At 40.2% G+C, this 27,496-nt stretch overlaps 1 protein-coding gene and 1 long non-coding RNA gene across 4 annotated transcripts in view; one reads left to right on the top strand and one right to left on the bottom strand.

Moving 5' to 3' along the window:
* Positions 1-11,086, bottom strand: part of PRKAA2 (protein kinase AMP-activated catalytic subunit alpha 2) — an 80,149-nt gene extending 69,063 nt beyond the window's left edge. The window contains exon 1 of one of the 3 annotated variants that reach the window (XM_045477546.1): positions 10,863-11,086. In XM_045477546.1, the coding sequence (XP_045333502.1) occupies positions 10,863-10,956 (94 nt within the window). In that variant the 5' untranslated portion in view covers positions 10,957-11,086. The remainder of the gene's footprint in view (positions 1-10,862) is intronic. The other 2 variants (XM_045477545.1, XM_045477547.1) reach the window with 2 other exon arrangements.
* Positions 11,087-11,320: 234 nt separating this feature from the next.
* Positions 11,321-21,451, top strand: LOC123597960. Its single transcript, XR_006712331.1, has 3 exons — positions 11,321-11,473; positions 19,207-19,303; positions 21,210-21,451. It is a non-coding gene; the product is annotated as an uncharacterized LOC123597960 (long non-coding RNA).
* The last annotated feature ends 6,045 nt before the right edge of the window (positions 21,452-27,496 follow it).

Raw genomic sequence — 27,496 nt, 5'->3', positions numbered from 1 at the left:
AAAAAAAAAAAGAAACCTAACTGATTTAGAGTATAAGTTGTACCATTCCTAAACAAGCTCCTTGACAGAAAGATCCTCATTATTCTGGATTATAATTTGCCTCTTAAAATATTCACCCAACAGTACTAGCTATATCCTTCAAAACATCACTGAACATGGTGACTCCTTTTGCTAGATGATGGTACTTCAGCTATTCAAAAACATCTATCACACTGAAAATACACTTTCTATAGTATAAAAAATGTTTCCTTTACTGTATTTCACATGGCATTCTTTTGGGGCTTCCTAATTATAAGGGTCATTCTCTGAAATATGATTGGCTAAGTTTTGCAAATTGTAGTGCCAAAAAATGAATTCAATATTCAAAATTTAGATTAATCCCAAGTACAGAACTACGCTCCCTCTAAAACTACCAGCTAATATGGTCTCTATACATCTATTTTCCATGTGGTAACAATTTTTACATTTAAAGCATTCAAAACATATACTTCCTCAGCTTATAGTCAGCTAAAACTCCAACATTTCAAGAACGAGTGTCAAACTGTTCTAGTCTTTTATGCACCTCTTCTTTGTTTTTAACTTAAGTGCTATATTTTACACTTGCCCCTATTCAATTTCACCTTCTTGGTTTTTGCACAGCAGTCTAAGTGTTAATATAAATTTAAATTCTGCTTTTGTAATTGGTCTATTAATCGCCTCATCTAGCTTTGTACCATCCCAAATAGGAAATATTACTAATTAAATAGAGTCAAGGTCCAAGATTTCCCCTTAGGAGGACACCTGGTTTCTTTGGGAATAGTTATTCAGCAGCAATAAACCACATACAGCACATTTCTTCACCTTATCCACAAAGTTACTGTAAGACACAAAGTCAAATTCTTGCTGAAATCGAGTTTACAACATACAGTATAACCGTTACACTGTCTAACAGTGAATTAGTAGAGCACTAGGTAGAAGCTGATATCAATCTGAGTAAAAGGTGGATTTATCATATATTTGACTTAGAATTCAAATGTGAGACAAGATTCATTTAGGTAAATTCCCAATGAATATTTCCCACTTTGTTTTAAATTAGTAAATCAGCTGTAGCAGCATCATTGCCACATTTTTAATACTGGTAAAAATATTCTGCATAAAATCCAAAATGACTAAGCACAGTAAATGCTAAATACATATCAGTTTTATTATCTCATTAACTAAGCCTGGGAGAAGTGAAGTATGGAATACCATATAGTGCCAAACTATATTCAAACACCTTTAAAAAGAAAATGAAATTAACTGATATTTATAGTATTTATCAAGTAAAATAAGAATTTGGAAAAAAATTATGATATATTCAAATTTTTTAATTCCATGATTTTCAATTATGACAGCTAGATAAACTACCTCATAACTAATTCATAATTTAGGAGTTAAGAGACGTTAAATGTGAACATATATTTAATACTACTGATCATGTATTTAATACTACATAAGACTGTATAAATAATATGAAGAAAATTTTCTGAAAAGAAGTATCTTAGTAAGTTAATACATGGGCATTCAGACTGAGACATGTTTATTGCAAGATTTGACCATTTTCCTTAACCATATAAAAGGTTGTTTAAAAAAAAAAACAACCTAATGGCAGGTTTAAAAAGATTACCACTTTAAAAACAAAGGCACCACCTAAAAAAAATGGTAAAATTTATCAGAGGCAAACATGGTTAAACGTTAGACAGCACTTAAGCAAGAATACTGTTCCCTTGAAGGGGTGAAAAAGGTTTCTATTATTAGCAGAGATAAGAGCTGCCTGAAATTCTTTCCTTAATACACTATACTAAAAATAAAATGGCTCACTACATTTCAAAATAAACACATTGCTTTGTATATGCATTTCAGCCATTTAACAGATAAAAATCCATTCAACCTGATTCAAGGTGCTCTTATGTTTTTATCTGATACATATACTAGGTAGATTTGCTCTACTTATAACACATTGAGTATTTTAGGAATCTTGTGCTACCCACTTACTCGTTATCTCTTAAAGGATTTGCGATTAGATCTTCTGCTAGGTCAAATTAAATTATCAGCCTGACTTAAAAAAAATTACTTTCTCTATAAAATATTTTCCCTATCATCAAGGAAAGTACAAGAATCCCAGAAGAATAAATGGGTGTCACCATTACAAATACTACCAAATGTTTTAAGGAAAACTAACATGGATGACAAGATAAATTAATATTTTGGCATGTTTTTACCAAAACAAACAAACAAAGAAACACTATAAGCAGTGCTGTGCCAGCATGGGAAAGGAATAAAGTCCACAGAACTGAAGTAATTACTTCAGTCTATGATCAAACTTCCAAAATCCTCTCTGAATTTACACACATATACTAAGAGAAAGTTTGGTACAAAGACATTTTGAACACAAAGTGCATTTTCTGTAGTTTAAAAAAAATGAACTGTATTAATTTTGGTTCTACTCTAAGTAGAGCCTTAAAAATGACCCTTTATAAATAAAAAATGCCAGTTGCTGCTCACATTCTTTTCCTTCTCCTAACTTCTGCCTCCTTTTCTCAAGAGATCTGCGATTGCAGCCACAGGATCTGGAATATAAGTCAGTTACACGTTCACACCTATGCACAGGGAGTAATGTACAGGAGAGAGTGACAGTGAGCAGTATCTAGAGACTCAGAGTTTTCTGAACATATCAGAAAAAAATATCAGAAGAGAGCTGGGAAACACTAAACAGAAGATCGTAAAGTCTTCCTCCCCTCATTAAATAAACTTCTGGTCTCAGAACCAGATCACAGGTTATTCTCAGAATTCAACTAATTATGGGGTTTATATACATAAAACCTACTTACATAAAATTACGTAAGATTTAAGGACTTATGAGGGTCTCTTCACCTACATTTTTTCATGTTCTTCTCACAACAATGTAAGAGAACATGTGGTATTATTCCCTTTTTTTACAGATCAAGTGACTTTAGTTTAAGGCCCCTCAGCGGGCTTACAACATAGCAAACGTTCCACCCCAGGTCTTCCGAATCCAATGGTCTTTGTACTATACACCATGTTGCCTTTGTGCACTTACTTTGAACCTATCCACCATTTTTAACATTGTTTCTTAAGGGAAAAAAACATCTTCTGAGAGTCCCGTGAACTGATTACACAAAAGGAACAAAATCCATTCAGAAATTAAGGACCAAATTATCAATGCTGAAATCATCTACGCGATACAGAAGTCAGGGGGAAAAAAGTCTAAATACCACATCATTTATCCAATTTTTGAGAGATACCACTGAATTGATTTTGATTCAAACACTAACCTTCTAAAAAAATTTTTTTAACATTTATTTATTTTTGAGAGAGAGAGAGCAGGGGAGGGGCAGAGAGAGAGGGAGACACAGAATCCCAACCAGGCTCCACGCTGTCAACACAGAGTCAGACGTGGGGCTCGAACTCACAAACCATGAGATCATGACCTGAGCTGAGGTTGGACGTTTTAACTGACTTGAGCTACCCAGGAGCCCCTAAACACTAACCTTCTAGTACTTGAGGAGAAATATATCTTTATTATTTGGAACTACTGTTTAACACTTGCTTAGAATCTGAATAATTTTAAACGTAAAATCAGTTCAGCTAGTAAGTTATATGAACATCCACTATTACTTGCCTTTTTCTTATTTTAGTCATTTTTCATGTTTGTGGGGGAAAAAATTACATGACTTACCCAAAAACAACTGCATTTCAATAAAAAAATTAATAATTATCACATAACACAAGTTAGTCATTTAGAACTTCCTTCAATGTAGGCATCCAAAAAACAGGGGCAAATTGTTACAGCTCTGTCTCCAGTCTCTATCAGAACTGAAGGCATATTTGAACACAGCAAACACTTACTAACACTTCACAGAGACTGCAGAATTGATTCACAACACCCATGCACCCAGGCATCTTCACGACACTGCCACTTTATCATTCTTAAAGCCATTTTATGTACCTCATTTAATCCTCATAAAAATTCTAGAAGGCAGTAGGCCGAATGCTGTTATTGCCATTTTACAAAGGAGGAAACAGGCTCAAAGAAGGTTACTAGTTTTCCCAAAGCCATATAACTAGTGATAAAATGGAATTAAAATCCAGGGCTAAAGCCTTCTTAGACCTATGTTCCTTCTAGGACATCAAATCGTTTTTGTAAGTTCTCTTTACTTTGGTTACTAAAGGTTACTGGTAATCTTTAGTCAGGGTTACTTTCATAATAAGAAAAAACTGAAATACCTGGGATTTACAAGAAATTTGGTTTAAAACTGTCAGAATTCAGCATATTCATCCATATAAGGAATGGATTAAGGCATTAAAGTTAGGAATATGAAAAAATAAATTTTAATCATGCATATGATGGATTTTCAAAGAACAATTTTATTCTAAATGCGAACTAAAATGAAACATCAATCTTTTTTAATACTTGATGAATACTTACAGATATGTGAAATTACATTCTTGTAGATTTAAAACTCAAAACAACACACTATGCATCTTGACTTTACACTGCATGGAACACAGACTCTGGAGTCAGAAAATCTGGCTTATGATTGCCAATTCTGCCACTTACCTAGCACTGTGACCTTGAGCAAGTCACTTAAGGTATAGGATTCTCAATTTCATCATTTGTAAAATGGAGATAATAACAAACTCAAGATTATTCTGGGGAATAAATAAAATCAAATGGATTTTATAGTACTTAAAATATTAAAAAACTGAGTCTAGTTGTAGCTTTTTTTTTTTTTTTAATGTTTATATTTGAGAGAGAGAGAGAGAGAGAGAGAGAGAGAGACTGACAGACAAGAGCTTGAGCAGGGGAGGGACAGAGAGAGGGAGACAAAATCTGAAGCAGGCTCCCGGCTTCGAGCTTCAAGCTGTCAGCACAGAGCCCAGGACGGGGCTCAAACTCATGAGCAGTGAGATCATGACCTGAGTTGAAGTCAGAGGCTTAACCAACTGAACCACCCAGGTGCCCCTTGAGTTGTAGCTTTTATCACTAAATTGTTACAGATGTGTTTCCCTTTTCTTTTGTTCTCCATTACATCTACATTTCAGCTCTGGTCTTCAGTAACTCAAATTTCCATTAATCGAGAAGGAACAATTAAAAATACCCATTTGGAGGAATTAAATCTTTTTAAAAATCAGTTTAAAGTTGGAAAGGATCCAACAGATTACATGTTCTAGCGCTCTCCTTTAGGAGAAAAAGAAAACAAGGCCCAGGAAGTCAAAAGCAATCCCAGCAGGGGCCAGTATGCCACAGGTACAACATTCTGGTCCACCAACTGACCAGATAGTTGTCCAATATTCAACTTATCATATAGAACTCGTTACATTTCAAAAAATGTAACACTGCTTGTTTTTAAAAATGTAATAAAAAGGAGCACCTGGGGAGCTCACTTAAGCCTCGGACTCTTGATCTCAGCTCAGGTCTCAATCTCAAGGTCGTGAGTTCAAGCCCCACATTCAGCTCCACACTGGGCATGAAGCCTACTTAAAAATGTAATAAAAATTCCATCTGCTTATCTTTCCTGTTAAGTGAGGAAACAGTAAATAAATAAGTGGGGAATTAGTACAATTTTTTGAAAGCCAATTCTGTGGGCCATTCACAGAACTATCTGAAAAACAGAGAAGGTAATTCCTTGATGAAACTACTAGCTAGAAAAAGGCTAATGTGATTGCAAAGTATCCAGTGGTGTCTTCTGACAAAGAGTAAATATTTCATAAACCAAATCTATCAGTACTCACCTTGAAAACGCAGGCTGCTTTTCAAATAAATAATTAGCATTATATTACATATATTCTTGAATCAGTCTTTGTATAACACAAACAACAAATCTATTCTTGTATTTCTATCATCTTTACTATTGAGATAAGAGCTGAACAAGTCCAATTACAAGAGATCTTCAACAGTTCTCAAGCAGTTCTACCCTACCCTGGAAAGAATATGAACTAAATCAATGTGGAGAAAAAAATTTAAGTAGATAAAAAGCATTACTTTTAAATTCTGTCAGCCTACATCACTTGTTTCCATAGCACTTCTCTGGTAATCTAACAAAACAACGGAGAAAATCAGTTTAGAACTTTTTAAATAAACCTTTCATTATTTAACAGCAAAAAGAAAAGTTCTTTATACTTTTAAAAAATGACTTGAGGGGCGCCTAGGTGGTGCAGTCGGTTAGGCGTCCGACTTCAGCCAGGTCACGATCTCACGGTTCGTGAGTTTGGGCCCCGCATCAGGCTCTGGGCTGATGGCTCAGAGCCTGGAGCCTGCTTCCGATTCTGTGTCTCCCTCTCTCTCTGCCCCTCCCCCGGTCATGCTCTGTCTCTCTCTGTCCCAAAAATAAAATAAACGTTGAAAAAAAAAAAATGACTTGAAACAAGTGCTATCAAATGAAAATTATGCCACTTTCAATTTTTGCTTATCGTACCTAACGTTGGCCTATCAGTTGATACACCAAGTTAAATCTTAAAAATCTGTAATTAGCCTAACAGTTAAGGAGAAAAGGCACACACAAAAATAATGCTACTTACTCTTCCATTTCCATGTTTTTAAAACCATATAAAACCAAATCACCGGGGCGCCTGAATGGCTCAGTTAAGCGTCCAACTCTTAATTTGGGCTCAGGTCATGATTTCACAGTTACTGAGGTGAACCCCACGTCGGGCTCTGTGCTGATGGCATGGAGCCTGCTTGAGATTCTCTACCTCTCTCTCTCAAATAAAAAACTTAAAAAAAAAAAAAAAAAACTAAATCATCTATCATTAAGTTATTTAGTAGTAATTAACTTTACAAGGTCTAAATCTATATAACAATTAAAAATATGTTTTCAATACATTTCAATTGTACTGGAACAACTGGGTATTCATTCAAAAAGCTGATCTTAGAACCTCCTCTTACACTCAAAAATTAACTCAAAATGAGTCATACACTTAAATGTGAGGGCTAAAACAAAATATTTAGAAGACAACGTAAGAGAAAATCCTTGAGATCTAAAGCAAAGATTTCTTGGATATAGCATCAAAAGCAAGGTCCATAAAAACAAGAATAAATTGGACCTCATGAAAATTCAAAACTTTTAAACTTCAAAAGACACCGTTAAGAAAATGAAAAGTCAAACAGATTAGGAGAAAATATTTACAAACTGCATCCAATAAGGGACTCGGACCCAAAATTTGTAAAGAATTCTTATAATTCAGCTCATGAGATGAGCAAAAGATATGAAGAGATATCTCACCCAAGACAATAAATATATGGCTAATAAGTATCTGAAGATAGTATCATTAATCATTAACAAATGCAAATTAAAGCCACAATGGACACCATTTCCACCCATCAAAATGCCTTTAAAACACACAACAACAAATGTTGGTAAGGATGTAGAGAAAGGAGAACCTTCATACGTTGTGGGTAGGATAGTAAAATGGTACAACCACTTTTGAAAAGTTTGCAGTTTTTCAAAAAGCTAAACATACAAACTATGATATGTCCCAACAATTCTTCTCCTAGGTACCTGACCAAGATATATGAAAACATGTGCCCAAAGATTTGCATCCAATTATTTGTGGTAGCATTATTCGTAAATTTTTTTTTTAACATTTTTATCTTTGAGAGAGAGAGCGCAAACAGGGGAGGGGCAGAGAGAGAGGGAGACACAGAATCCAAAGCAGGCTCCAGGCTCTGAGCTGTCAGCACAGAGCCCGACGTGGGGCTCGAACTCACAGACCGTGAGATCATGACCTGAGCCGAAGTCGGACGCTTAACTGACTGAGTCACCGAGGCATCCCTGTGGTAGCATTATTTGTAATAGCCCCAAACTGAAAACAGTGTCCATCAACTGGTCAATGTACAGGCAGAAAGTGGCATGTCCACACAATGGAACATTATTTAGCAATAAAAAGGAATAAACTATTGACACGTTACCTCATGCATAAGCCTAAACACATCGTTAAAGGAAATATGAAAGACTCATTATTGAATGATCCTATTTATCAGAAGTGTCCAGAGAAATAAAGTTTATTCAGACAGAAAACAGATTAGGGGTTTCCTGAGGCTGCTGGTGGGAACAAAGATGAACTGTAAATGAACATGAGGGATCTTACTGTGGTGATAAAAATGTTTTAAAGTTGATGTTGGTTCCATCTATGATGATGGCTGCATCATCAATAAAGTTACTAAAAATTAATGAATCATACATTTGAAATGGGTGAATTTTATGATACATAAACATGCCTCAATAAAGGTATATTTTTCTTTTTAAAAAATACATTTTTTAAATGTTTGTTTTTGAGAGAGAGAGAGTGGGGGAGGGGGAGAGGGAGACAGAGGATCCCAAGCAGGCTCCACGATGACAGCAGAGAGCCTCATGTGGGCTTTGAACTCATAAACTATGAGATCATGACCTGAGCTGGACACTGAACCGACTGAGCCACCCAGACGCCCCCAAAAATACAAGTTTTTAAAAATACGTGTACTTTTGTTTGTTGTCCCCTGAAGAATTAAGTAAGACTGACTACAGCAATTTCTACCATTTTTATTGAGCAACTGTACTACTTCTAATCCGGGATGGGAAATCACAGTCTAACTTTAGAGAGGCTCCAACATGGTGTTAAAAACACTCCTCTGATCGTTCATTAGACTGGGCCCTCCAGGAAAAGGTTTTCTCATAAATCAGCGTACCTTCCACTGGTTTATATTTTAAGAAGCCAGGGCCTGGAAGCTGCTCAAGAGTATATACAAAAGAGATTTAAGTCGTCCTTTGACAATGGGCCGGTGGATCTGATGGGTGTTTTCGTCTACATTCAAATTATGTAAGAATTCAAAACGACAAACATTTTAACACAGTTTGAAAGGATGCAGGGTAAGTTATATAACTTTGAGGGTATACATGCCCAGATGGCAGAGGCACAGCTTGCTTGAGTAAATGGATCATGTCATGACACGGTAGCCCTCAGTAATGACACTGAATGGCAAGTAACCTTACAGGCATGAATCTAAGGCTTGGATCTTCCTATATTCATCCTAAATATATCCTCTTGGCTAGCCGCTCTAGGAAGCCTTTTATAATACCCCAGGACTTTATGGCGCACATAGTACTTCAAAGATTTTTACAAACTTTTCAGGTCTTTACACAAATACCACCTTGTCTGTGAGACTTGGCCTGACCACCTTATTGAAAACTGCAACCTCACAAAACTCACTCTCTCCTCCCTGATTCATTTTTCTCAGTAGCACTAAACTGACTACATATTTTACACATATATTCTGATCTTTTGTCTCCTCCTACTAGAACATAAGCTCCACAAAAGGAGAGATTTTATCTAATTTTTTTTTAACGTTTATTTATCATCCAGAGACAGAGAGACACAGAGCGTGAGCAGGGGAAGGGTAGAGAGAGGGGGAGACATAGAATCCAAAGTAGGCTCCAGGGTCTGAGCTGTCAGCACAGAGCCCGATGCGGGGCTAGAACTCACAGACCGCGAGATCATGACCTGAGCCGAAGTCGGTGGCTTAACCAACTGAGCCACCCAGGCACCCCACAGGAGAGATTTCAATGTGGCTGTGTTCCTTATTGTATCCCCACCGCCTAGAATGATGCCTAGCACACAGCAGGTGCTCGGCAAGTGCCTTCCGAATAAAACAGCATCAGACACGTGCAAGTAAATAAGATGATCTATGCCACGGGAATGAACGAGTTCCTTCTACCTATTTAACACCTTTGACTTGAGGCTTAAAATATGAAGTTTACAGAGAACTAAAGGCCTGAGAGTAAAATCTCAGACTGCCTACAGCAAAAGAAAAAAGCTGACGTTTGACTTGTAATTCTGGATTTACAATAATCCAACGGAAATTATTTCTAATAAGCTGGCTCTAATTCTGAAGACAGGACAGATTAATAAAACCCCATGTGACTCCTATTAACATCAAAAAAAAAAAAAAGGTTCAATACTTAACTAGTAACAAGTAAAAAAAAATAAATAAATAAAATGACATTCAAAAGCAGCCTGTTTTCTACACCCAAAATGGGATCCCATCACCAAAAAAAACAGACCTCAGCTGGACAGGTCTCAGCAGTTCTGGCCTCCTGAGCCCAGCACGCTCCGAGGGCCAACACCAAGGAACCTTTAATCTGTCCCCATTCCAAAAACCTTCCTAGACTTCTTTCCACACGCCAAGCACCCTTGAGACCCCCAGATCTAACCGAGCCCAGACCCGCTGCAGCGGCCTCCCTGCGTTCACGCCCCCACCTGCAGGCCCTGGGAACCTGCCCGAAAGCGTCCGCCCCACCAACCCGAATCCCGGAGCACGAGCGTCGGACGGCAGGCACCTCCCGGCCTGGCCAGTACTGGAAGACATTTTGCACCTCATCCTGCTTCTGCCAATTTCGGTGTGACCTTGGGCTCGTTCCCAAACCTCTAGGGGTCCCCGTTTTCCCACCTTCAAGGTGAGGACAACACCTGCGCCGAGTCGCCGCAAGGATGAAATGAGCTCACACGCGAAGCACCCAGCAAGGCACCTGAGGCGCTGGAAACTCGCTCACCGGCACCGGGTCTTACTCCCCGGCGCCGCCCACACCGACTCCGCTGCAAGGCACCCTGCCCCCCAGCCCGACCTCCGGCGTCACCCACCCGGGCACGGACCGCCGGTCACACCCCGGGCCCGCCGTCGTCCCCGCCGCCGCCCCCACGCCCGCCCTCGCGGGGCTCCCGGGCCCGCTCCACCTGCCGCCAGGCCCGCGCCCGCCCGCGGCCCTGGGCGCGCCGGGCTCCCGCCGCCCGGCCCGGCCTCCTGCGAGCGGACAGTCCCGCGCGGCGGCCTCCGGCGCGTACTCAACTCTTCACTTTGCCGAAGGTGCCGACGCCTAGCGTGTCACCCAGCACGTAGTGTCCGATCTTCACCCGCCCGTCGTGCTTCTGCTTCTCAGCCATCTTCGGCGCGCGCAGCCTCGCTCCGCCGCCGGCTCCTCCGTGCGAGTGCGGCCGCCGCCGCGGGCTCCTCAGTGTGGCCGCCGCCTACCCACAGTGCAGCGGGCCCGCGCGGGGGGGGGGGGGGGGTGGGGGGAGGCCCGAGTCGCCGAGGGGCTCGGGGCGGGCGCGGCGCGCGGGAGGCGGTGGCGGTGGCGGCGGCGGCGGCGGCGGCGTGGGAGCGTCCGGGCGCGAGCGGCAGCGGCGGCGGCGGCGGCGGCGGCGGCAGCGGCGGCGGCTGGGGGCTGGGCGGGGCGCCGGAGGGGGGCGGGGCGGGCCTGGGGGCAGCCAGGTGTGCGGGGGAGGGAGCGGGGGCAGGGAGGGGGGTGGCCCCTTCCACCTGTGGGGGGCGCCTAGCGCGGGAGCCGGCTTCCGAACCCGCCGTGGGAGAAACCGAGGGGAGCTAACGTGTGAGCCGAGAGGGGCCGAGCGTCGGCGTGCGGCGACGTGGGAATCGAATTTGAAGAGAGGCAGGCCTGAGGTGTGGGGAGAGAGGGACGTGAAGTCTAAAGTGCGGGTGTAAGGGACGTCAGGGGGAGGCGGCGGTGGGGAAGGGCCTCGATCGAAGGTCAGTCTGCGGAGCGCTAGTGGGAAGTTTTTCGAGTCATGGGCGGGGTGTTTCTGATGCAGGTCTTGGCACACAGAGGACGCAATACTTGTGCTCTCTTCAGTTGTTCTCCACTGTGCATTTTGTAATTCTCCGTTCTCTTGCCCTGTGGTGCAAGAGCTCTCTCCCCAAGAGCTCTCAATTCTGATTTGCATTTAGTTCTCCAGTAACGCACAGTCACGATTTTTGCTCGATTGTAACTTAGGACATGCTTATATAAAGTGTAGATTTAGCTGGTCGTAGAGTTGCCCAAAGGGGGCAATAGTGAAATGAAAAGAGAAACAATGTAATGAGCAAAGCAAGTAAAATACATAAAGAACCTAGAGAATTGTGAAGAGCAAGGGCGATATAAGGACATAAATTAAAGAAAAATAGAGATCGAAGTAGGGGAGAAGGGTGAGAGGAAACTGGAAGCGTGACACGCAGGCACAGTATTAAAGACTGACAAGAATTTCGTTACGAATTGATCTCTCCCATCCTCCCTCCCTTTCTTCCTTCCATGTGGTCCGAGTCTTCAGGGTTGCCTTTCAGTGCTTAAAAATGATTTGATGATTGGAACTGAATGTTTACGGAGTAGTTGAACATACTTAACTTGTGCATAACACTAGAGTTTCAAGGTCATGCTCCTCAAACAGGAAGCCTCTTATCACACTGTTTATGTGTAAAGAGAGAAATGTATTGATCAGAAGGAATAAAATGTAATAAAAGTTTATTTTCTGAGAAGTGATAAGATACACAAATGGCAAACATACATCCTTTCTTGGTCAGACACCAAGGCAATCTGATGAGAGATGATCACAGCTTATAAATTATAAATATCACAGCTGTTGAACAGAGGCTATTTTCGTTCATTCTTGGGATCATCTTTCTTGCTGACAAGAAGTGTCATTTAAGAATCACTCTACCTAGCTGGCAATTGGGAGAAAACAGCCAGTTATTTTTAATGCTGAACCTTCATTTGGGTATTCGTTCAAATAAGTAAGAAAACAGAATACTTAATTTTGCTTTTGAGACAGATGATGTATGTCTCTTCTTCTGATATACCAGTAAAAGACATTGAAAAGTCTGTTAGATTGTTTTCTTGATTCGCCACGAAGGCAGATTATCAATGGAGATTTTAAAGCATTTTACACACCATCTTTACTCCTCGATAATTACAACTTGTTATTATATACTTCATAACTATGATCCTTACCCAGCAACTGTGAACGACCTTGTAGCTTTATTATTATGCCAACAAGTATGTACTTCGCTGATTAAAACGTTCATTTGAACACAATGATCTCATTTGACTGCCATAAAAGAAACTTATTATTACGCCCATTTTGTAGATGGTAAAACTTAAATCGGCTAAGTGGCAGACTCATCAGAACCCCTATGCAGTTCTGACTTGTCCTTTGGTCTCTCTACCATACCACAGCTGCCAAAGAAAACCAAATGTGCTGTTCTAAGAACATTTAAAATGTTCACGATTGGAGTCCCATTCTCATAGTTATGTCGAGGGCAGGCCAACAATGTATACTTCAAGCTTATACGTTTAGCTGTCTTCCTGACCTCAGTTTGGCAGCAAGATTGAACCCTAAGGGCTGAGAAGGCTGGGAAAGCACCACTCTCTCATTGGCAGGGAGCAGCCTCCTGTTGCCCTGGGGCATTTCGGATGTGGTTCCCAACTGCCTCACCCTCCCCAGGAGAACAAACCTGACTGTTCATCAGAACAAATCTCCTTGAGTGCCGTGCCCCTTGGAGGTCTCACCACCACCAACCCCCCAGCACCAAGAGAGATGTTCTGGTAAATAACAATATTCCCCATTTGATTATTTTCCAGTGATGCTATAGTGTCCCTATGTTCTTTAGTACCTATCTCTAGATTGGTGCCCCAGACAGTCATTCAGTTCTCAACCCTGCTCCAGCTGTTAACTGCTCTACTCACTGATACTGGGTCTTTGGGGTTATTTTACTTCAAATACTCAGAGCCTGAATAAGAGAATAATGGACTACCATTAGCCTAATATACTACGCTAGATTCCACTGGTATTCTCAACAACCAGTTCCTTCAAGTCTTTGCTCAGTCACCTTCCCCATGAGACTTACCTGCTTTGACCACCTTATTTTAACATGGGAAGTACCAGCCCACCCATACTCTCTGCCCTGCGCGCTCTCCTTCTCCCTACCCTTCTCAGCTGTTTCTTTTTCCCCCATGGCACTTACTTTCTGACATACTATTTCATTTCCTCGTTTGTTATGTTTTCGTTTTGCTTGTCACTCCTAACTAGAACGTAAGCTTCAAAGAGAGAGGGTTGTTTTTTTTTTTTTTTCTCTATTTTGTTCACTGATGGATCCTTGGCTCCCAGAATAGTGCCTAGCAAATTACAGGCACTCAAGTGGATTCACGTTGTGTGGCACCTGAAGTTTATATAATGTGCAGGACCTCTTTAAGGAAAAAAAATACAAACTTGTGTATGAAAGTGAGTATTTATTTGAAAGAGAGAACACAACTATGTACACATCCTTTGAAGCTGACAACACAAACATTCCTAAATCCAGAAAAATAACATTTTTATAAATTAATTGTCCCACACATCTCTATAATACTTGTGTACATTTTTGGAAGCATATTCTTTGATTGTCTCTTCATGTTTTATAATTTTTTATTTTCTTTTAGGGAGAGAAGGGGGGGGGCATGTGAGCAAGGTAGAGGAGCGAGGAAGAGGGAGAGAGAATCCCAAGCAGACTCCATGCTCAGCACTGAGCCCAGCGCAGGGCTCAATCCCACAATCCTGGGATCATGACCTGAGCCAAAATCAAGAGTCAGACCCTCAACCAACTAAGACACCCAGGTGCCCCTAATATTCTTTATAGAGCGCATAGAAAGATAATTCTGTCCTTCCTCTGACATTATTCATCAAGTTTTTGATCACACATTTCTCTTTGGGGTCCCCATAGGACTTTCTTCATACAGCTAATAGAGCATCTATCAATTCTATTATATATTAATATCTCATGTATTTTTCATATATACTTATCTATAAGTGAATATTTCATAGATACATATAAAAATTACATATCCCATCTGCTGTTCCTAGGGCCTAACAGAAAGTGGTACATCATTCCAGAAATATTTACTGAATTGAAATAAGCAAAATAGTTACTAAACCATAGAATTAAGGAACAAGAATATAGGGAAGAGCACTTTAAAAAAAGAAGTTGGGTGCCCAGCTGGCTCGGTTCGAAAAGCATGTGACTCCTGATCTTGGGGTCGTGAGTTCGAACCCCATGTAAAGTGTGGAGATTACTTAAATGAAAACGTTTAATAAAAAATAATAAAATTAAAAAGTCAAAATTAATAGTTTTATTTTATGCAAATGCATATTGACTACAAAGCATAATTTTCTATCTTTAGTGCAGTAGTCATTAGTGAGATTGGAAATAGGCATAAGGGAGAACATGTAGGACCTTATAGATTCATCCTAAGGCATTTCTGTTATTGCTCTGAAGTTTAAAATAAGAAGAGTTGATGGGCCCCCTGGGTGGCTCACTTGGTTAAGCGTCCAACTCTTGATTTTGGCTTGGGTCATGATCTCATGGTTCTCACGGTTCGTGAGATTGAGCCCCGCATCAGGTTCTGCACTGATAGCCTGGAGCCTGCTTGGGATTCTCTCTCTCCATTACTTTCTGCCCCTTTTCTGCACACGCTCGCATGTGCTCTCTCTCTCTCTCTCTCTAAATAAATAAACTTAAAACATACATAAAATAAGAGTTGGACATTCAGTGATTAATGAACTGCGTTGATGGTATGTTTTATGTATTACAAGACCAATAATTATCTAATTTTTATTATGAAAAATTCCAAACATACACCAAAGTAGGTAGTAGAAATAACCCCTACCCTTGATGATTATCAACAGTGTTAACATTTACCAGTCTATCTTGGCACTTTTTAATTTGTTTCCTAAGGTATTTGAAAGCAAATAACCAGATAAAATATTTCACTGATAAAAAAAAGTACTTTAGGGGCACCTGGCTGGCTCAGTCAGTTGAATGCCCAACTCTTTATTTCAGCTCAAGTCATGATCTCACAGTTGATGGGATCGAGTCCCTTGTGAAGCTCTGTGCTGATAGCATGGAGCTTGCTGGGATTAGGTCTCTCTCCCTCTCTCTCTGTCCCTTCCCTGCTCATGAGCTCTCTCACTCAAAATAAATATACTTAAAAAAAAACAAAAACAAAAACAGATCATTTCATATCTCATTGGTAAAACTAGTAGAGTTGAAATAGATTATACTGAAAGTTCTTTTCAATTGTGAGGAAATTCAACTCCCAGTCCCCACTCCCCATTTTAAAATGAAACTATCGGGGCGCCTGGGTGGCGCAGTCGGTTAAGCGTCCGACTTCAGCCAGGTCACGATCTCGCGGTCCGTGAGTTCGAGCCCCGCGTCAGGCTCTGGGCTGATGGCTCAGAGCCTGGAGCCTGTTTCCGATTCTGTGTCTCCCTCTCTCTCTGCCCCTACCCCGTTCATGCTCTGTCTCTCTCTGTCCCAAAAATAAATAAATGTTGAAAAAAAAAAATTAAAAAAAAAAAAAAATGAAACTATCAAAGGAAAAAGATAAGATTACAAGAAAGGACTGTAGGCTATAGCCCAAGGTATCAACAAACTGCTCTTGATACATTATTTTCCCTATACACATTTACCTCTTGACATTTGTTATTACTGGTTTGTAAGGTTGAGAGAATAATATTACTGGGCCCAACCTTCTCCAAAAGGATAAGTAGATGCAATATGTGTGACAATACTTGAAACCCTTTCAAGGAAATATAATATGTAACTTTGAGATGTAATTTTTAGCAGGTACCCTAGTCACAGATATTAAACTTAATGTAATCCATTTCCATTTTGTGGCTGAGTACATTTCTAAATTGCTTCAATGTGAGTCAACATTGTAATTTTCAGTGTAGCTGAGAAAAATAAAACATTTTGGATCAAATTTCTTCCAAGAGCAGATGCATTAATTGGAATAACAAAGGTTGTTTGCTTTGCTGTATAAACATTATGGATCTGATGGCATTTTTAGAATCTTGCTTTCATGTGTGTGTTGACAGCTTGCCTGAAAAAAGCTCAAACACACTTTTAGATCAGCTAAATCAATTATTTCCCTCCTGGCATGAATTCAGTGCCTATCTATACTAAATACTTTTAAATTGGTGAGGTTGAATGAGATATCAATGTCACCTTGAATTGATTATCAACTTTGTTATGGCCGTGCTTTGGAATTAAAACAACCCTTGACAAAACAATATAGTATATATATTATTTGAAGTCTTTTGTAATCCACTTTTAATGACCTCAAGTGGGTGTTAATGCTTTGGCTTGTTGGCTCAATCCTGTTAGCATTAACTACAAAGCTTTGACATGATTAGTTAGTGCAAACTTAAGATCAATTATGTAATTTCAAAATTTCCAAATGGTCTGTAAATGACAAAATAATTCACCCTCTAAGAATAAAGACCTTTAAAAAATAACCAAAGAATTCAGTTTCTTTTCTTTCTTTTCTTTTTTTTTTTTTTTAATTAGAATGTGGGGCAGTAGGTGCCCTTGAAGCGTTCTTAACTCTGAAGTTGTGATTCTATGAAATTAAACGTATTAATACTTTTTAAAGTATGTATTAATAAACCTTTCACCCTTTGTTCTTAAAATATTGAAATGTTTTAGAAGTGGTATAAAATTAGCTTTATCTATTAAAGATTCCCAACTTCTCTGAGTATATCATTCCTTGTTCTAAATATATTCATTTATTGAACAAAGATGTTTTGAATGCCTACTGAGAACCACACACTCTTCGAGGATATAATTTTAAGGAAGGTAAGGTATATTTTATTATTTATATTATTATAATATTATTTATATTATTGGTATATTTGTGTGTGTGTCTGTGTCTCCATCCCTATAGGATAAGGGCTATTGCATTGGGGTTTTACAGTAGGAGAGAGATTTGGCTCAATTCCAAATACAATAATGAAAAGTAGGGATTTATAGACAAGGAGCAAGATGGGAGGGTCAGTGGGTAGGAAATTTCTAAAAGGCTAGGGCATGTGACTCTTGATCATGGGTTCGTGAATGTGAACCCCATGTTGAGCATACAGATTACTTTTTAAAAATAGTAAAAAAGAAAAAAAAAAGTAATTCTTTGCTAAAGTGACTTAACAGGACAAGGTGATGGTAAAGATGAAGAACTTTGTTGAGTAGTGAGGGTTATTAGTCTGGCTGAACTAACTCAGTAGTATTCTTTTTTATTTTTTTTATTTTTGAGACAGAGAGAGACAGAGCATGAGCAGGAGAGGGGCAGAGAGAGAGGGAGACACAGAATCTGAAGCAGGCTCCAAGCTCTGAGCTGTCAGCACAGAGCCCGACACGGCGCTTGAACTCACAGACCGTGAGATCATGACCTGAGCCGAAGTCAGACGCTTAACAGACTGGGCCACCCAGGCGCCCCTAACTTAGTAGTATTCTTGCTCAAGGGTGGGTGCCCAAGGGGAGAGCCTAAGGGTGCCCAAGGGTGGGGCCTAATTGGGCTCAGAGGAGTCTGACAACAATCCTGTCAAGGAGAGGGTCTTTGTCGCATTCTAGGGGGAAAGCCAGACAATAAACAAGCAATCAATTATATAATCTAATGTAATATTAGTGACAAGTGCAGTAAGGAAAAATGAGCAGAGTAAATGGATGCACAGATGAAAGTGGGGAAGGGGGAAGGGTTGAACAGGCATTTTATATGGGTTGTCAGAGAAAGTCTCTCTGAGAATGTAGCATTTGAGCAGACAGCTGAGAATTATATGAAGGAAAGAACCATTGAAATGTCTGAGATCAGAGCATTGCACACAGAGGCAAGAGCAAAGACCCTGAGATAGTACAAATAGCATACAGAAAATAGCATGCAAGAAAACCAATGTGCCCAGAGTGGTGAGTACAAGAATGAGAATAGATGGTGTTGCGATTAGAATGCTTAGAGCCAGGGACACCTGGGTGGCTCAGTTGGTTAAGCGTCCATATGTGGCTCACGTCATGATCTCATGGTTCAAGGGTTTTGAGCCCCACATTGGGCTCGCTGCTGTCAGTGCAGAGCCAGCTTCAGATCCTCTGTCCCCCTCTCTCTCTGCCCTTCCCCCACTGGTTCTCTCTCTCTCAAAATAAATAAACTTAAAAAAAAAGAAAAGAAAAGAATGCTTACAGCCAGATCATATTGGTTAGGCTAGAGTAAAAACTCCGGACGTTTTAAACAGTGTGATCACAGTTTTTGGAGGATTTTGGAACAGGAGACTGGCATGATATGAATCATAAACTTAAAGACCTCTCTGGACGGCCGTGTGGAAAAGAGTCAAAAGGGACAAGAGTTGAAGCAGAGAAACTGAGAGGCCATTGTGTAGTAGAAACAGCCGAGGGCCAATAAGCTCTTACACTAGGGTCATAGCAGTGAGGATGGGGACAACCATCCAAATTTGGCATATATTTTGATAGAATCTTTATCCAAGAGGATTTGCCAGTGGTCGGATGAGTGATGTGAGAAGAATCACAAAAAGGAATGAAACACTTTGATTTCTTTTGGGCCATACAACCAGATGGACGGGGGTGCCACAGACTGACATGCAAAAGACTTCATGAGAAATCAGTTGGGACGAAGGGAAGGACGAGGGACACAATTCTGTCTTGACCATGGTGAGTGTGAGAAGTTTAACCAAATTCAAAAGGATTCATCCAGTAAGTAGTCAACCAGAAGAATGGGAACCTCAGGGGACAGGTCCAGACAGTAAATTCAAGTTTCAAAACCATCAGTATATATACCCAAGGACTGGCGATCCCTTGGGAAATCAATATAAAGAGCAAAAGGAAGAGATTCTCACACTGAGGTAGGTCAGACTTAGAGAACTATAAAAGGAAAAGGAGTTAGGGAGAAAAAAAAAAAAAAAGATACTACGAAGGAATATCCACTAAGGTAGGAGGAAGTTTAAAAAAGTATTATCAACTGTTTCAAGACCCTATTGGCAGCCTTGCCTAATGCTACCAAGAGGTTAAGCGAGTTGGAGTTGAAGAGTTGACTATTGGATTTGATCACGGACTTGATAGTGGTATGATGATGGTGGTATGAATGGAGTGAGTCAAGGAGAAAATTGAAGTGAAGACCTAGGAGAAGACGATTCCCTCCAATTCTCGGCTACGAAAGGGAGCAGAGAAATTTATGAAGTTTGCTTTGCAGGGGGTAGTAGCAATTGGGGAATGTGGAGACAAGAGGGAATGGTTTAGGATGAGGAAAAATGCCACATGCTTGCGTGCTGATTGGTATGATCCCGTAGAAGCAGGGCGGGACATGATGGTGTAAGACAGAATGAATACCCGTGGAACGTTTAGCAGTGAATCCTGATTCGACAGTCCTGCAGGACCTCTCATACCTGGACTTATACTCTAATGGAAATCATATACACTTTAATAGATTGCAAAAATGGTGCAAGAAGTGGTAGGACAAAATCATGGATAGAAGTGCCTGAAGAGTAAGGAACCGTAGGTTAGAAGGCTCTTGTATTTGACCAGGGGAAAAAAGGTTAAGGACTCGAACCACTGGCAGTTCCCGCAGGGAAGGAGAGGAAAGGGTGGATTCGAGTAATATTGAAGAGGAAGAATGGATAGGATTTAGTGACTGCTTATTTATGAATTAGGAGAGAAATGGAACGATTTTGGATGACCTCTAGGTGGATGAATCTTCCTTAAACAATTCTTAGCCTATCGCTTTCTTCCTTAAAAATGTTCAAAGACGGCTCCCTCTGTCTCTGCTCTTTCCTCACACACTTTCTCTCTCTCTCTCTCAAAAATAAACATAAAAAAATATTTAAAAAGGGGTGCCTGGGTGGCTCAGTCGGTTAAGCATCTGACTTCAGCTCAGGTCATGATCTCGCGGTTTGTGAGTTCGAGCCCCACGCCAGACTCTGTGCTGACAGCTCAGGGCCTGGAGCCTGCTTTGGTCTCTGTGTCTCCCTCTCTCTCTGCCCCTCCCCTGCTCTCACTCTGTCTCTCTGTCTCTGTCTCTCTCTCTCAACAATAAACATAAAAAAATATTTTTAAAAAATGTTCAAAGACAGGGCACCTGCGGGGCTCAGTCGACTAAGCATCCAACTCTTGATTTCAGCTCTGGTCATGATCTAATGGCTGTGGGATTGAGCCCTGCGTTGGGTTCCATGCTGAGCTATGGAGCCTGCTTAATATTCTCTCTCTCTCTCTCTCTCTCTCTCTCTCTCTCTCTCTCTTTCCTGCTCGTGCACTCTCTGTCTCAAATTTTTAAGAAAATTAAAATTGAATAAATCCATAAAATAAAAACGTGCAAAGACTTTACATTGCCTAATGATTAATGTTTAAAGCTCCATAGTCTGGAATTCATGGACCCCTGAAATCTGCTTTTTTGGCATGCCCAGTACCTTTCTTAGAGACTTCGTTGGAACTCAAGGACTTAGTGAATTCTACTTTGAAAAGTACTCATCTAAAGAGTAAAATTCAAACTCTTTCAGTCTGCATTCAAAGCTCTCTCTAATCTCCTTACTAATCGCATTTCTTCTCTCATCTTTCTTACCTGTAGGTCTTTTCCATTCTGTGTACACATGAAGCTATAGCAGACAAGTTCCTTGTTCTCATTGTCTAGAACTCTCCTTTAGCCGTTGGTACTCCTGATCACGGTCTGCCTAACAAATACCTCCACGGGTTTCAAAATTCGCCTCCTCGGTCCCGCCGTTCTGCAACGTCCCAGGTACAGTTGACCACGCTGTCTTTAATAATGTCGTGTGCTTTATACAATTAAATCCCTCATTGTACTTACCTATTTATAGGTCTCGTTCACCGTTTGACTATTAATCCCTTGAGGGCAAGCTGTATACACAGTACATGGTAATGGTACTTAATATATGTTGATACATGTACTTAATACATGTCAGTGGAGTGAATGAGTAACAGATGAAATCTCACTTCAGGCATAATGTTATCTGGATTCACCTCTCCCCTCCCAGGCAGCCCTAAAGGGTTCTTCCTGTTTACTCCTGTAAGGTCCTGTATCACTTCTGTTCTAGCACCATACTGTGCGCTAATGTCGTATTTTGCTCTATAGCATTGTTTCTTCTGCCTCTTTTGGTGCTTATATCCCTTCCCTGCAGTGTTCAAGTGCAAGGATTTTATCCTGTTAATCTCTGTATCCCAATCACCTAGGTTCTTAATATATGCTTTAAAAATGTGTTGTTTAATGGGGCGCCTGGGTGGCGCAGTCGGTTGAGCGTCCGACTTCAGCTCAGGTCATGATCTCACAGTTTGTGAGTTCGAGCCCCGCATCAGGCTCTGTGCTGACAGCTCGGAGCCTGGAGCCTACTTCGGATTCTGTGTCTCCCTCTCTCTCTACCCCTCCCCTGCTCATACTCTTGTCTCTCTCTCTCTCAAAAATGAATAAACTTAAAAAATTTTTTAAAAATAAAATAAATATGTATTGTTTAATAATTAAAGAGCTAGCTTGCCTTTTAAAGTCTTATATCACATAATCATGCCCATGTTTTTCCACCTTCACTAAGGATTCTCTAACGACTCTGGGCTAGAACTCCCCCAGAATCTTTCGCTCAGCGTTCTATTGACCTGTACCTGTATCTCTTTTGTGTAATTACCACTTTCTAGGACAGTAATTGGTACAGAGTGACTACAAAAGCCTAAGAACAAGAAAAATCTTATTCTTCATTATATTCCCATACAGCTGTAATTCTCTTCTTTTTTTATACTTGAATAGCACACTAGTTCCTAGACCCCTTGTCATAATTCTACCCTTCCCATGGGAGAGAGCTGTAAAAACAATGCTTCTGAATCTGATATGATTTATTTTGTTAAAATAAACAATCATAAACTACTGCATTTATACTATTATTGATAACTAGTTATGCCAATCTCTTGTCTCCCCGGCAGGCTTTCTTTGAATGTTTGATGAATGAATAAAAGAAGGAAGGAATACTATTTCCATTACCAACTTCAGAGGGATTTCAGACTTTGCTTTTTGTCCAAAATTAGTCTGCTCATTTTATCTATCACTGCTTAGAGCCAGAAATAATTTATTTGTATGGGCTAGAGGAAGTTAGTATTGTCCTTTATAAGCCAAATTTGAAATAAAATAATAGTTTCACTTAAAAGAAATATGCTTCTTTTTTCCAGGCCATACTAACCTTGGAAACAAATAGAAATGTTTACAGGAACTGAGGTTTCCCTGAGGTGTTAGTATGTTCTGACCTCTCTATTCTCTGTGTAACCCAAGTAACCGCTACTCTTTCCCATTTCCCATGTTCCCCAGCACTTGCTTTTCCATCTGGCGCCCACTGCTGCTTTCTTGATCCCCAAAATTGAGGAGGAGGGATTTTTTTTTCCTCCCAGTGACTACAACTCTTTAACAATTGAAAAGGTGATCTTGGGGGTGCCTGGGTGGCTCAGTCGGTTAAGCGGTTAAGCAGTTAAGCGTCTGAGTCTTGATTTCAGCTCAGGTCATTTAATTTCAGCTCAGGTCATGATCTCACGGTTGGTGAGTTGGAGCCCCACATCGGGCTTTGCACTGACAGTACACGGAGCCTGCTTGGGATTCTCTCCTCTCTTTCTGCCCCTTCCCCCTCTCACACATGCACGGGCTCTCTCTCAAAATAAATAAATAAACTTTAAAAAGTTAAAAAAAAAAGTGAAAGGCAATTTTGTTCTTTTCGTTTAGACCCCATTATACAATGCAGAACTTGAAACAAATGTCTCAGGAGGACTGAGCACCGGGAGGAAGTTATCATGCACGCTCAGCCCCAACCTGTTATCCCTGCAAAACATAGTAGCCCAGCCCTGGAGCACCTGTCTCTCTGCTCCTTCTACCTGCGTGGGTAATTCTACCCTTCTCAGGGAACACCTTCCACTTTTTCAAAGACTGGAGGCAGCTTTTATTTCCCCCCACTTTGTTTTTCCTCTTTGTGTGATCATCCAAGTGCCCCAGAAAGCTGCTCCTGACGCTGGGAGAAAGGGAGAAGGCACATAGGGAGGACGTCTCTGTGCAAAGTTGACACTTGGGTTCCCTTGCCAGAATTTAGAAAGTGAGCATGTGGTTGGCATCCCCACCGTGATCCTGCTCTCATACGCTTTCCTGATTTGATCCTCTTGATATCTCACATAGATCATGTAACAAAGTGTGTGGAATGTTGGGCTTACTTGGCTGCAGACATAGATTAGGGATATGCTAAAAATCGTAATGCATAATGAGAAACTTATCACAGCATCTCTCATGAGTTTTTCCAGGAAAAAAAAAAAAAAGAATTCAAAGCAATCTTCAACTATATTCCTGGAAATAAATAGGTCTTTAAATTTTTCCTCAGGAGGAAAAAAAAGAAACCACCTTAAGTATCATCCTCTATTTTTTAAAATGTATATTTCCAGCCTTTTATAATCTTTTTCAAGTCTTGTTTCGGGAACAACAAAGAAAAAAGTAAAAATAAATTTGAAGGCATTCTTTTTGTTTTGCTTTAAATCTGATTCTAATTCTCTTTAATAAAACTTACAACCATTTTTTTTAGATTCAAGTTAGTTAACATACAGTGCAGTATTGGGTTTCAGTAGAATTTAGTGATTTATCACTTACACACAACACCCAATGATCATCCCAACAAGTGCCCTCCTTATCGCCCATCACCTATTCAACCCATCCCCCCACCTGCCTCTCCTCTAGCCACTCTCAGTTTGCTCTCTGTATTTAAGAGTCTCTTGTGGTTTGCCTCCCTCTCTGTTTTTATCTTATTTTATTTTTCCTTCTCTTCCTCTATATTCATTTGTTTTGTTCCTTAAATTCTGTATATGAGTCAAGTCATATGTTATTTGTCTTTCTCTGACTTATGTCACTTAGCATAATGCGCTCTAGTTCCATCCATGTTGTTGCAAATGGCAACATTTCATTCTTTTTGATCGCCTAGTAATATTCCCTTGTGAATGGATGTATAGACCACATCTTTATCCATTCATCAGTTGATGGACTTTTGGGCTCTTTGCATAATTTGGCTGCTGTACAGTCATTTTTAATGTAGCTTTTTTTCAGGTAACTGTTATCAGGTCTATTGTAAAGGTGAATCATTGGAGGAATTCTTTTGGTAAGCTAAATGCTAATCTTTCAGAATGTCATTCAAGCCTCAAGAATTTTCTAGTGCCTACCATGCTACATACAAAAGAAGTATCCCGTGAACAATGCCCTGAAGCTCACCTTCTCAAGAAGACTTGTACTAATGAAACAATTTGTTTTTTCCATGTTTATTTATTTATTTTGAGAGAGAGAGAGTGGGGGAGGGCAGAGAGAGAGGGAGAAAGAGAATCCCAAGCAGGCTTCATGCTGTCAGTGCAGAGCCTGTCTCGGGGCTCAATCCCACAAACTGTGAGATCATGACCTGAGCTGAAATCAAGAGGCAAATGCTTAACCAGACGAGCCCCTCAGGTGCCCCGCCATGAAACAATTTAAAAGTAAGTCATTATTTTTTGACTTATTCCTTTTTAACTCATGAATTAAAATGGCACCTCTTTTTTTTTCCGCCAAACTCTCTTTTGTTGCATAGGAAAGAAATCACTGGACTTTTGTTACTTTTCATTGCCTGTGACATAAATACTCTCAGAAACATGGGTTTGTAAAAAAACAGTCTGATTATACACTCTTCCTGCCCTTTTCTTTACTCCCTCACTCGAAAATCTAATGTATCTTTATGATGCCTAGAAAGAAAACGCTGAGTCAAGTGGTGATAGCTTAAAATAAACAACCTGGGGGGCACGTGGGTGGCTCAGTCAAAGGTCCAACTCTTGATTTTGGCTCACGTCATGATCTCACTGTTTGTGGGTTTGAGTCTGGTGTGGGTCTCTGTGCTGACAGCACGGAGCCTGCTTGGGATTCTCTGTCTCCCTCTCTCTCTGCCCCTCCCTTTCCTCTCACACAAAAATCAATAAATACACATTAAAAAAAAATAACCTGAAGGCAAGGAAGATTTTTTTAGAGAGATAATGAATCAAACTGTCTTTGATAAGTCCCATATTTCTAAGTACCAGCACTGACAATGTTTCTTGAATCCAAAACTTGGCCTCAGCCCTGAATTCCTGCTGCAAAGACTTTCCGCATTAGTTGTAAAGACACCTGTCTGTGGTTAAGTCTCACCAGTTGTTCCATACTTTGCCTCTTTTGCCTCTGTAACCATTTTGTTGGTTAAGTCTGCTCTGCATTTTTTAATGTTTATTTATTTTTGAGAGAGACAGAGACAGGCTCCAGGCTCTGAGCTGTCAGCACAGAGTCCGACGCGGGGCTCGAACTCACGCACTGTGAGATTATAGACCTGAGCGGAAGTCGGCCGCTCAACTGACTGAGCCACCCAGGCGCCCCAAGTCTGCTCTGCATTTTTATATTTACCTGTTTTTCTACGACTGCTGCATCCAAAGTCTGACAGTCTTAACAACATCCTGCTCCTCCCCCATCAGGGCAAAATTTATTCTACAAAATATGGATGCACCCTAGCAAACTCTAGGCTTTCCCCCTTAAAAAGGTTGTCTTGTTAACGAATAAACTGGGAACTCTGGCAAGTTTCTCATCACACCAAGTAACCCCCAGCTTTGTCACCCACCAGAGTTTAGCAACATTGAAAAGGAATTGTTTTTTCCTCCTCTTCAGGAAAGAGGGTGCCATAAACACTTATTCTTGAACTTCTTTTAAAGAGTCACAAGCCTCTTGAGAGGTACAGATGAGGAAATGTTTGGATTGGTAGTAGAAGGAACGAACAGCTTTTATAAATTGGAGAAATGAATTCTTAGTTTGGTTAAAAGTACATTCTACACCTTATTTCCTGTTCAATAAATGGAACATTTTCATGGAAATAGGCCAAAGGTTTTATGAATAGCTCCTTACTTTTTCTCATCTGTTAGGAACATTTTTCAAACGTACATTAAAAAATAAATCCCTACAAGAATTTTATGTTCTCACTCCTTTGCTGCTGGGAGCTTTATGTCATAGCTTCGTGTCATTAAGTCTTAGCTGAATTTGTATCTGATAGAATCCTTAGCATAGAGAATTTGTATCTGATAGAATCCTTAGCATAGAGTCAAGCATCAGATAAAAACAGCTTGATCTTATTATATTCCAAATATTTCTCAGCATTAAGCCAAGAATTTTCAGATTTCGGGTGTTAACTATTTTGAATCACTTTACTATTTCTGCCCTGATATGTGTGAGTTTCTAAATGAAAATCTTCTGAATATTCATTACAAATCTGAGATTTCATGAAGTTGTGATTTTTGGATAATTCATTTAGTCTTTAAATTGTCATCACATGGGGTGCCTGGGTGGCTCAGGCGGTTAAGCGGCCGACTTCGGCTCAGGTCATGATCTCACCGTCCGTGAGTTTGGGCCCTGCGTCGGGCTCTGTGCTGACAGCTCAGAGCCTGGAGCCTGTTTCAGATTCTGTGTCTCCCTCTCTCTGACCCTCCCCCCGTTCATGCTCTGTCTCTCTCTGTCTCGAAAAATAAATAAATGTTAAATAAAATAAAATAAAATAAAATAAAATAAAATAAAATAAAATAAAATAAAATAAATCGTCATCACATTTTTACCTATAAGAAAAAAAGAAGCCAAGGTGACTTGTACTAAGAAATCACACCCATTCGCGTCCTCAAAAGTTTTGTCAGGAACAATTAAGTTTCCCGCAGGAAGAGGATATGCATATGTAAAAAAAAACACGAGCAAATTCTGTTTCCTTTTGTGTAGCAACATAAAAATAATACTGTCTACTCTTGTCACATACTTCATCTCTCTAATATCAGCTACAGAATTGGAAAGTCATGGTTTGGAGAAGCAGGGGGAATTGC

Source organism: Leopardus geoffroyi, chromosome C1, assembly GCF_018350155.1.
Source record: "Leopardus geoffroyi isolate Oge1 chromosome C1, O.geoffroyi_Oge1_pat1.0, whole genome shotgun sequence".
NCBI classification, from domain to species: domain Eukaryota; kingdom Metazoa; phylum Chordata; class Mammalia; order Carnivora; family Felidae; genus Leopardus; species Leopardus geoffroyi.
Note: the sequence above shows the minus strand (reverse complement) of the source record. Positions and strands in the feature narration are given on the sequence as shown.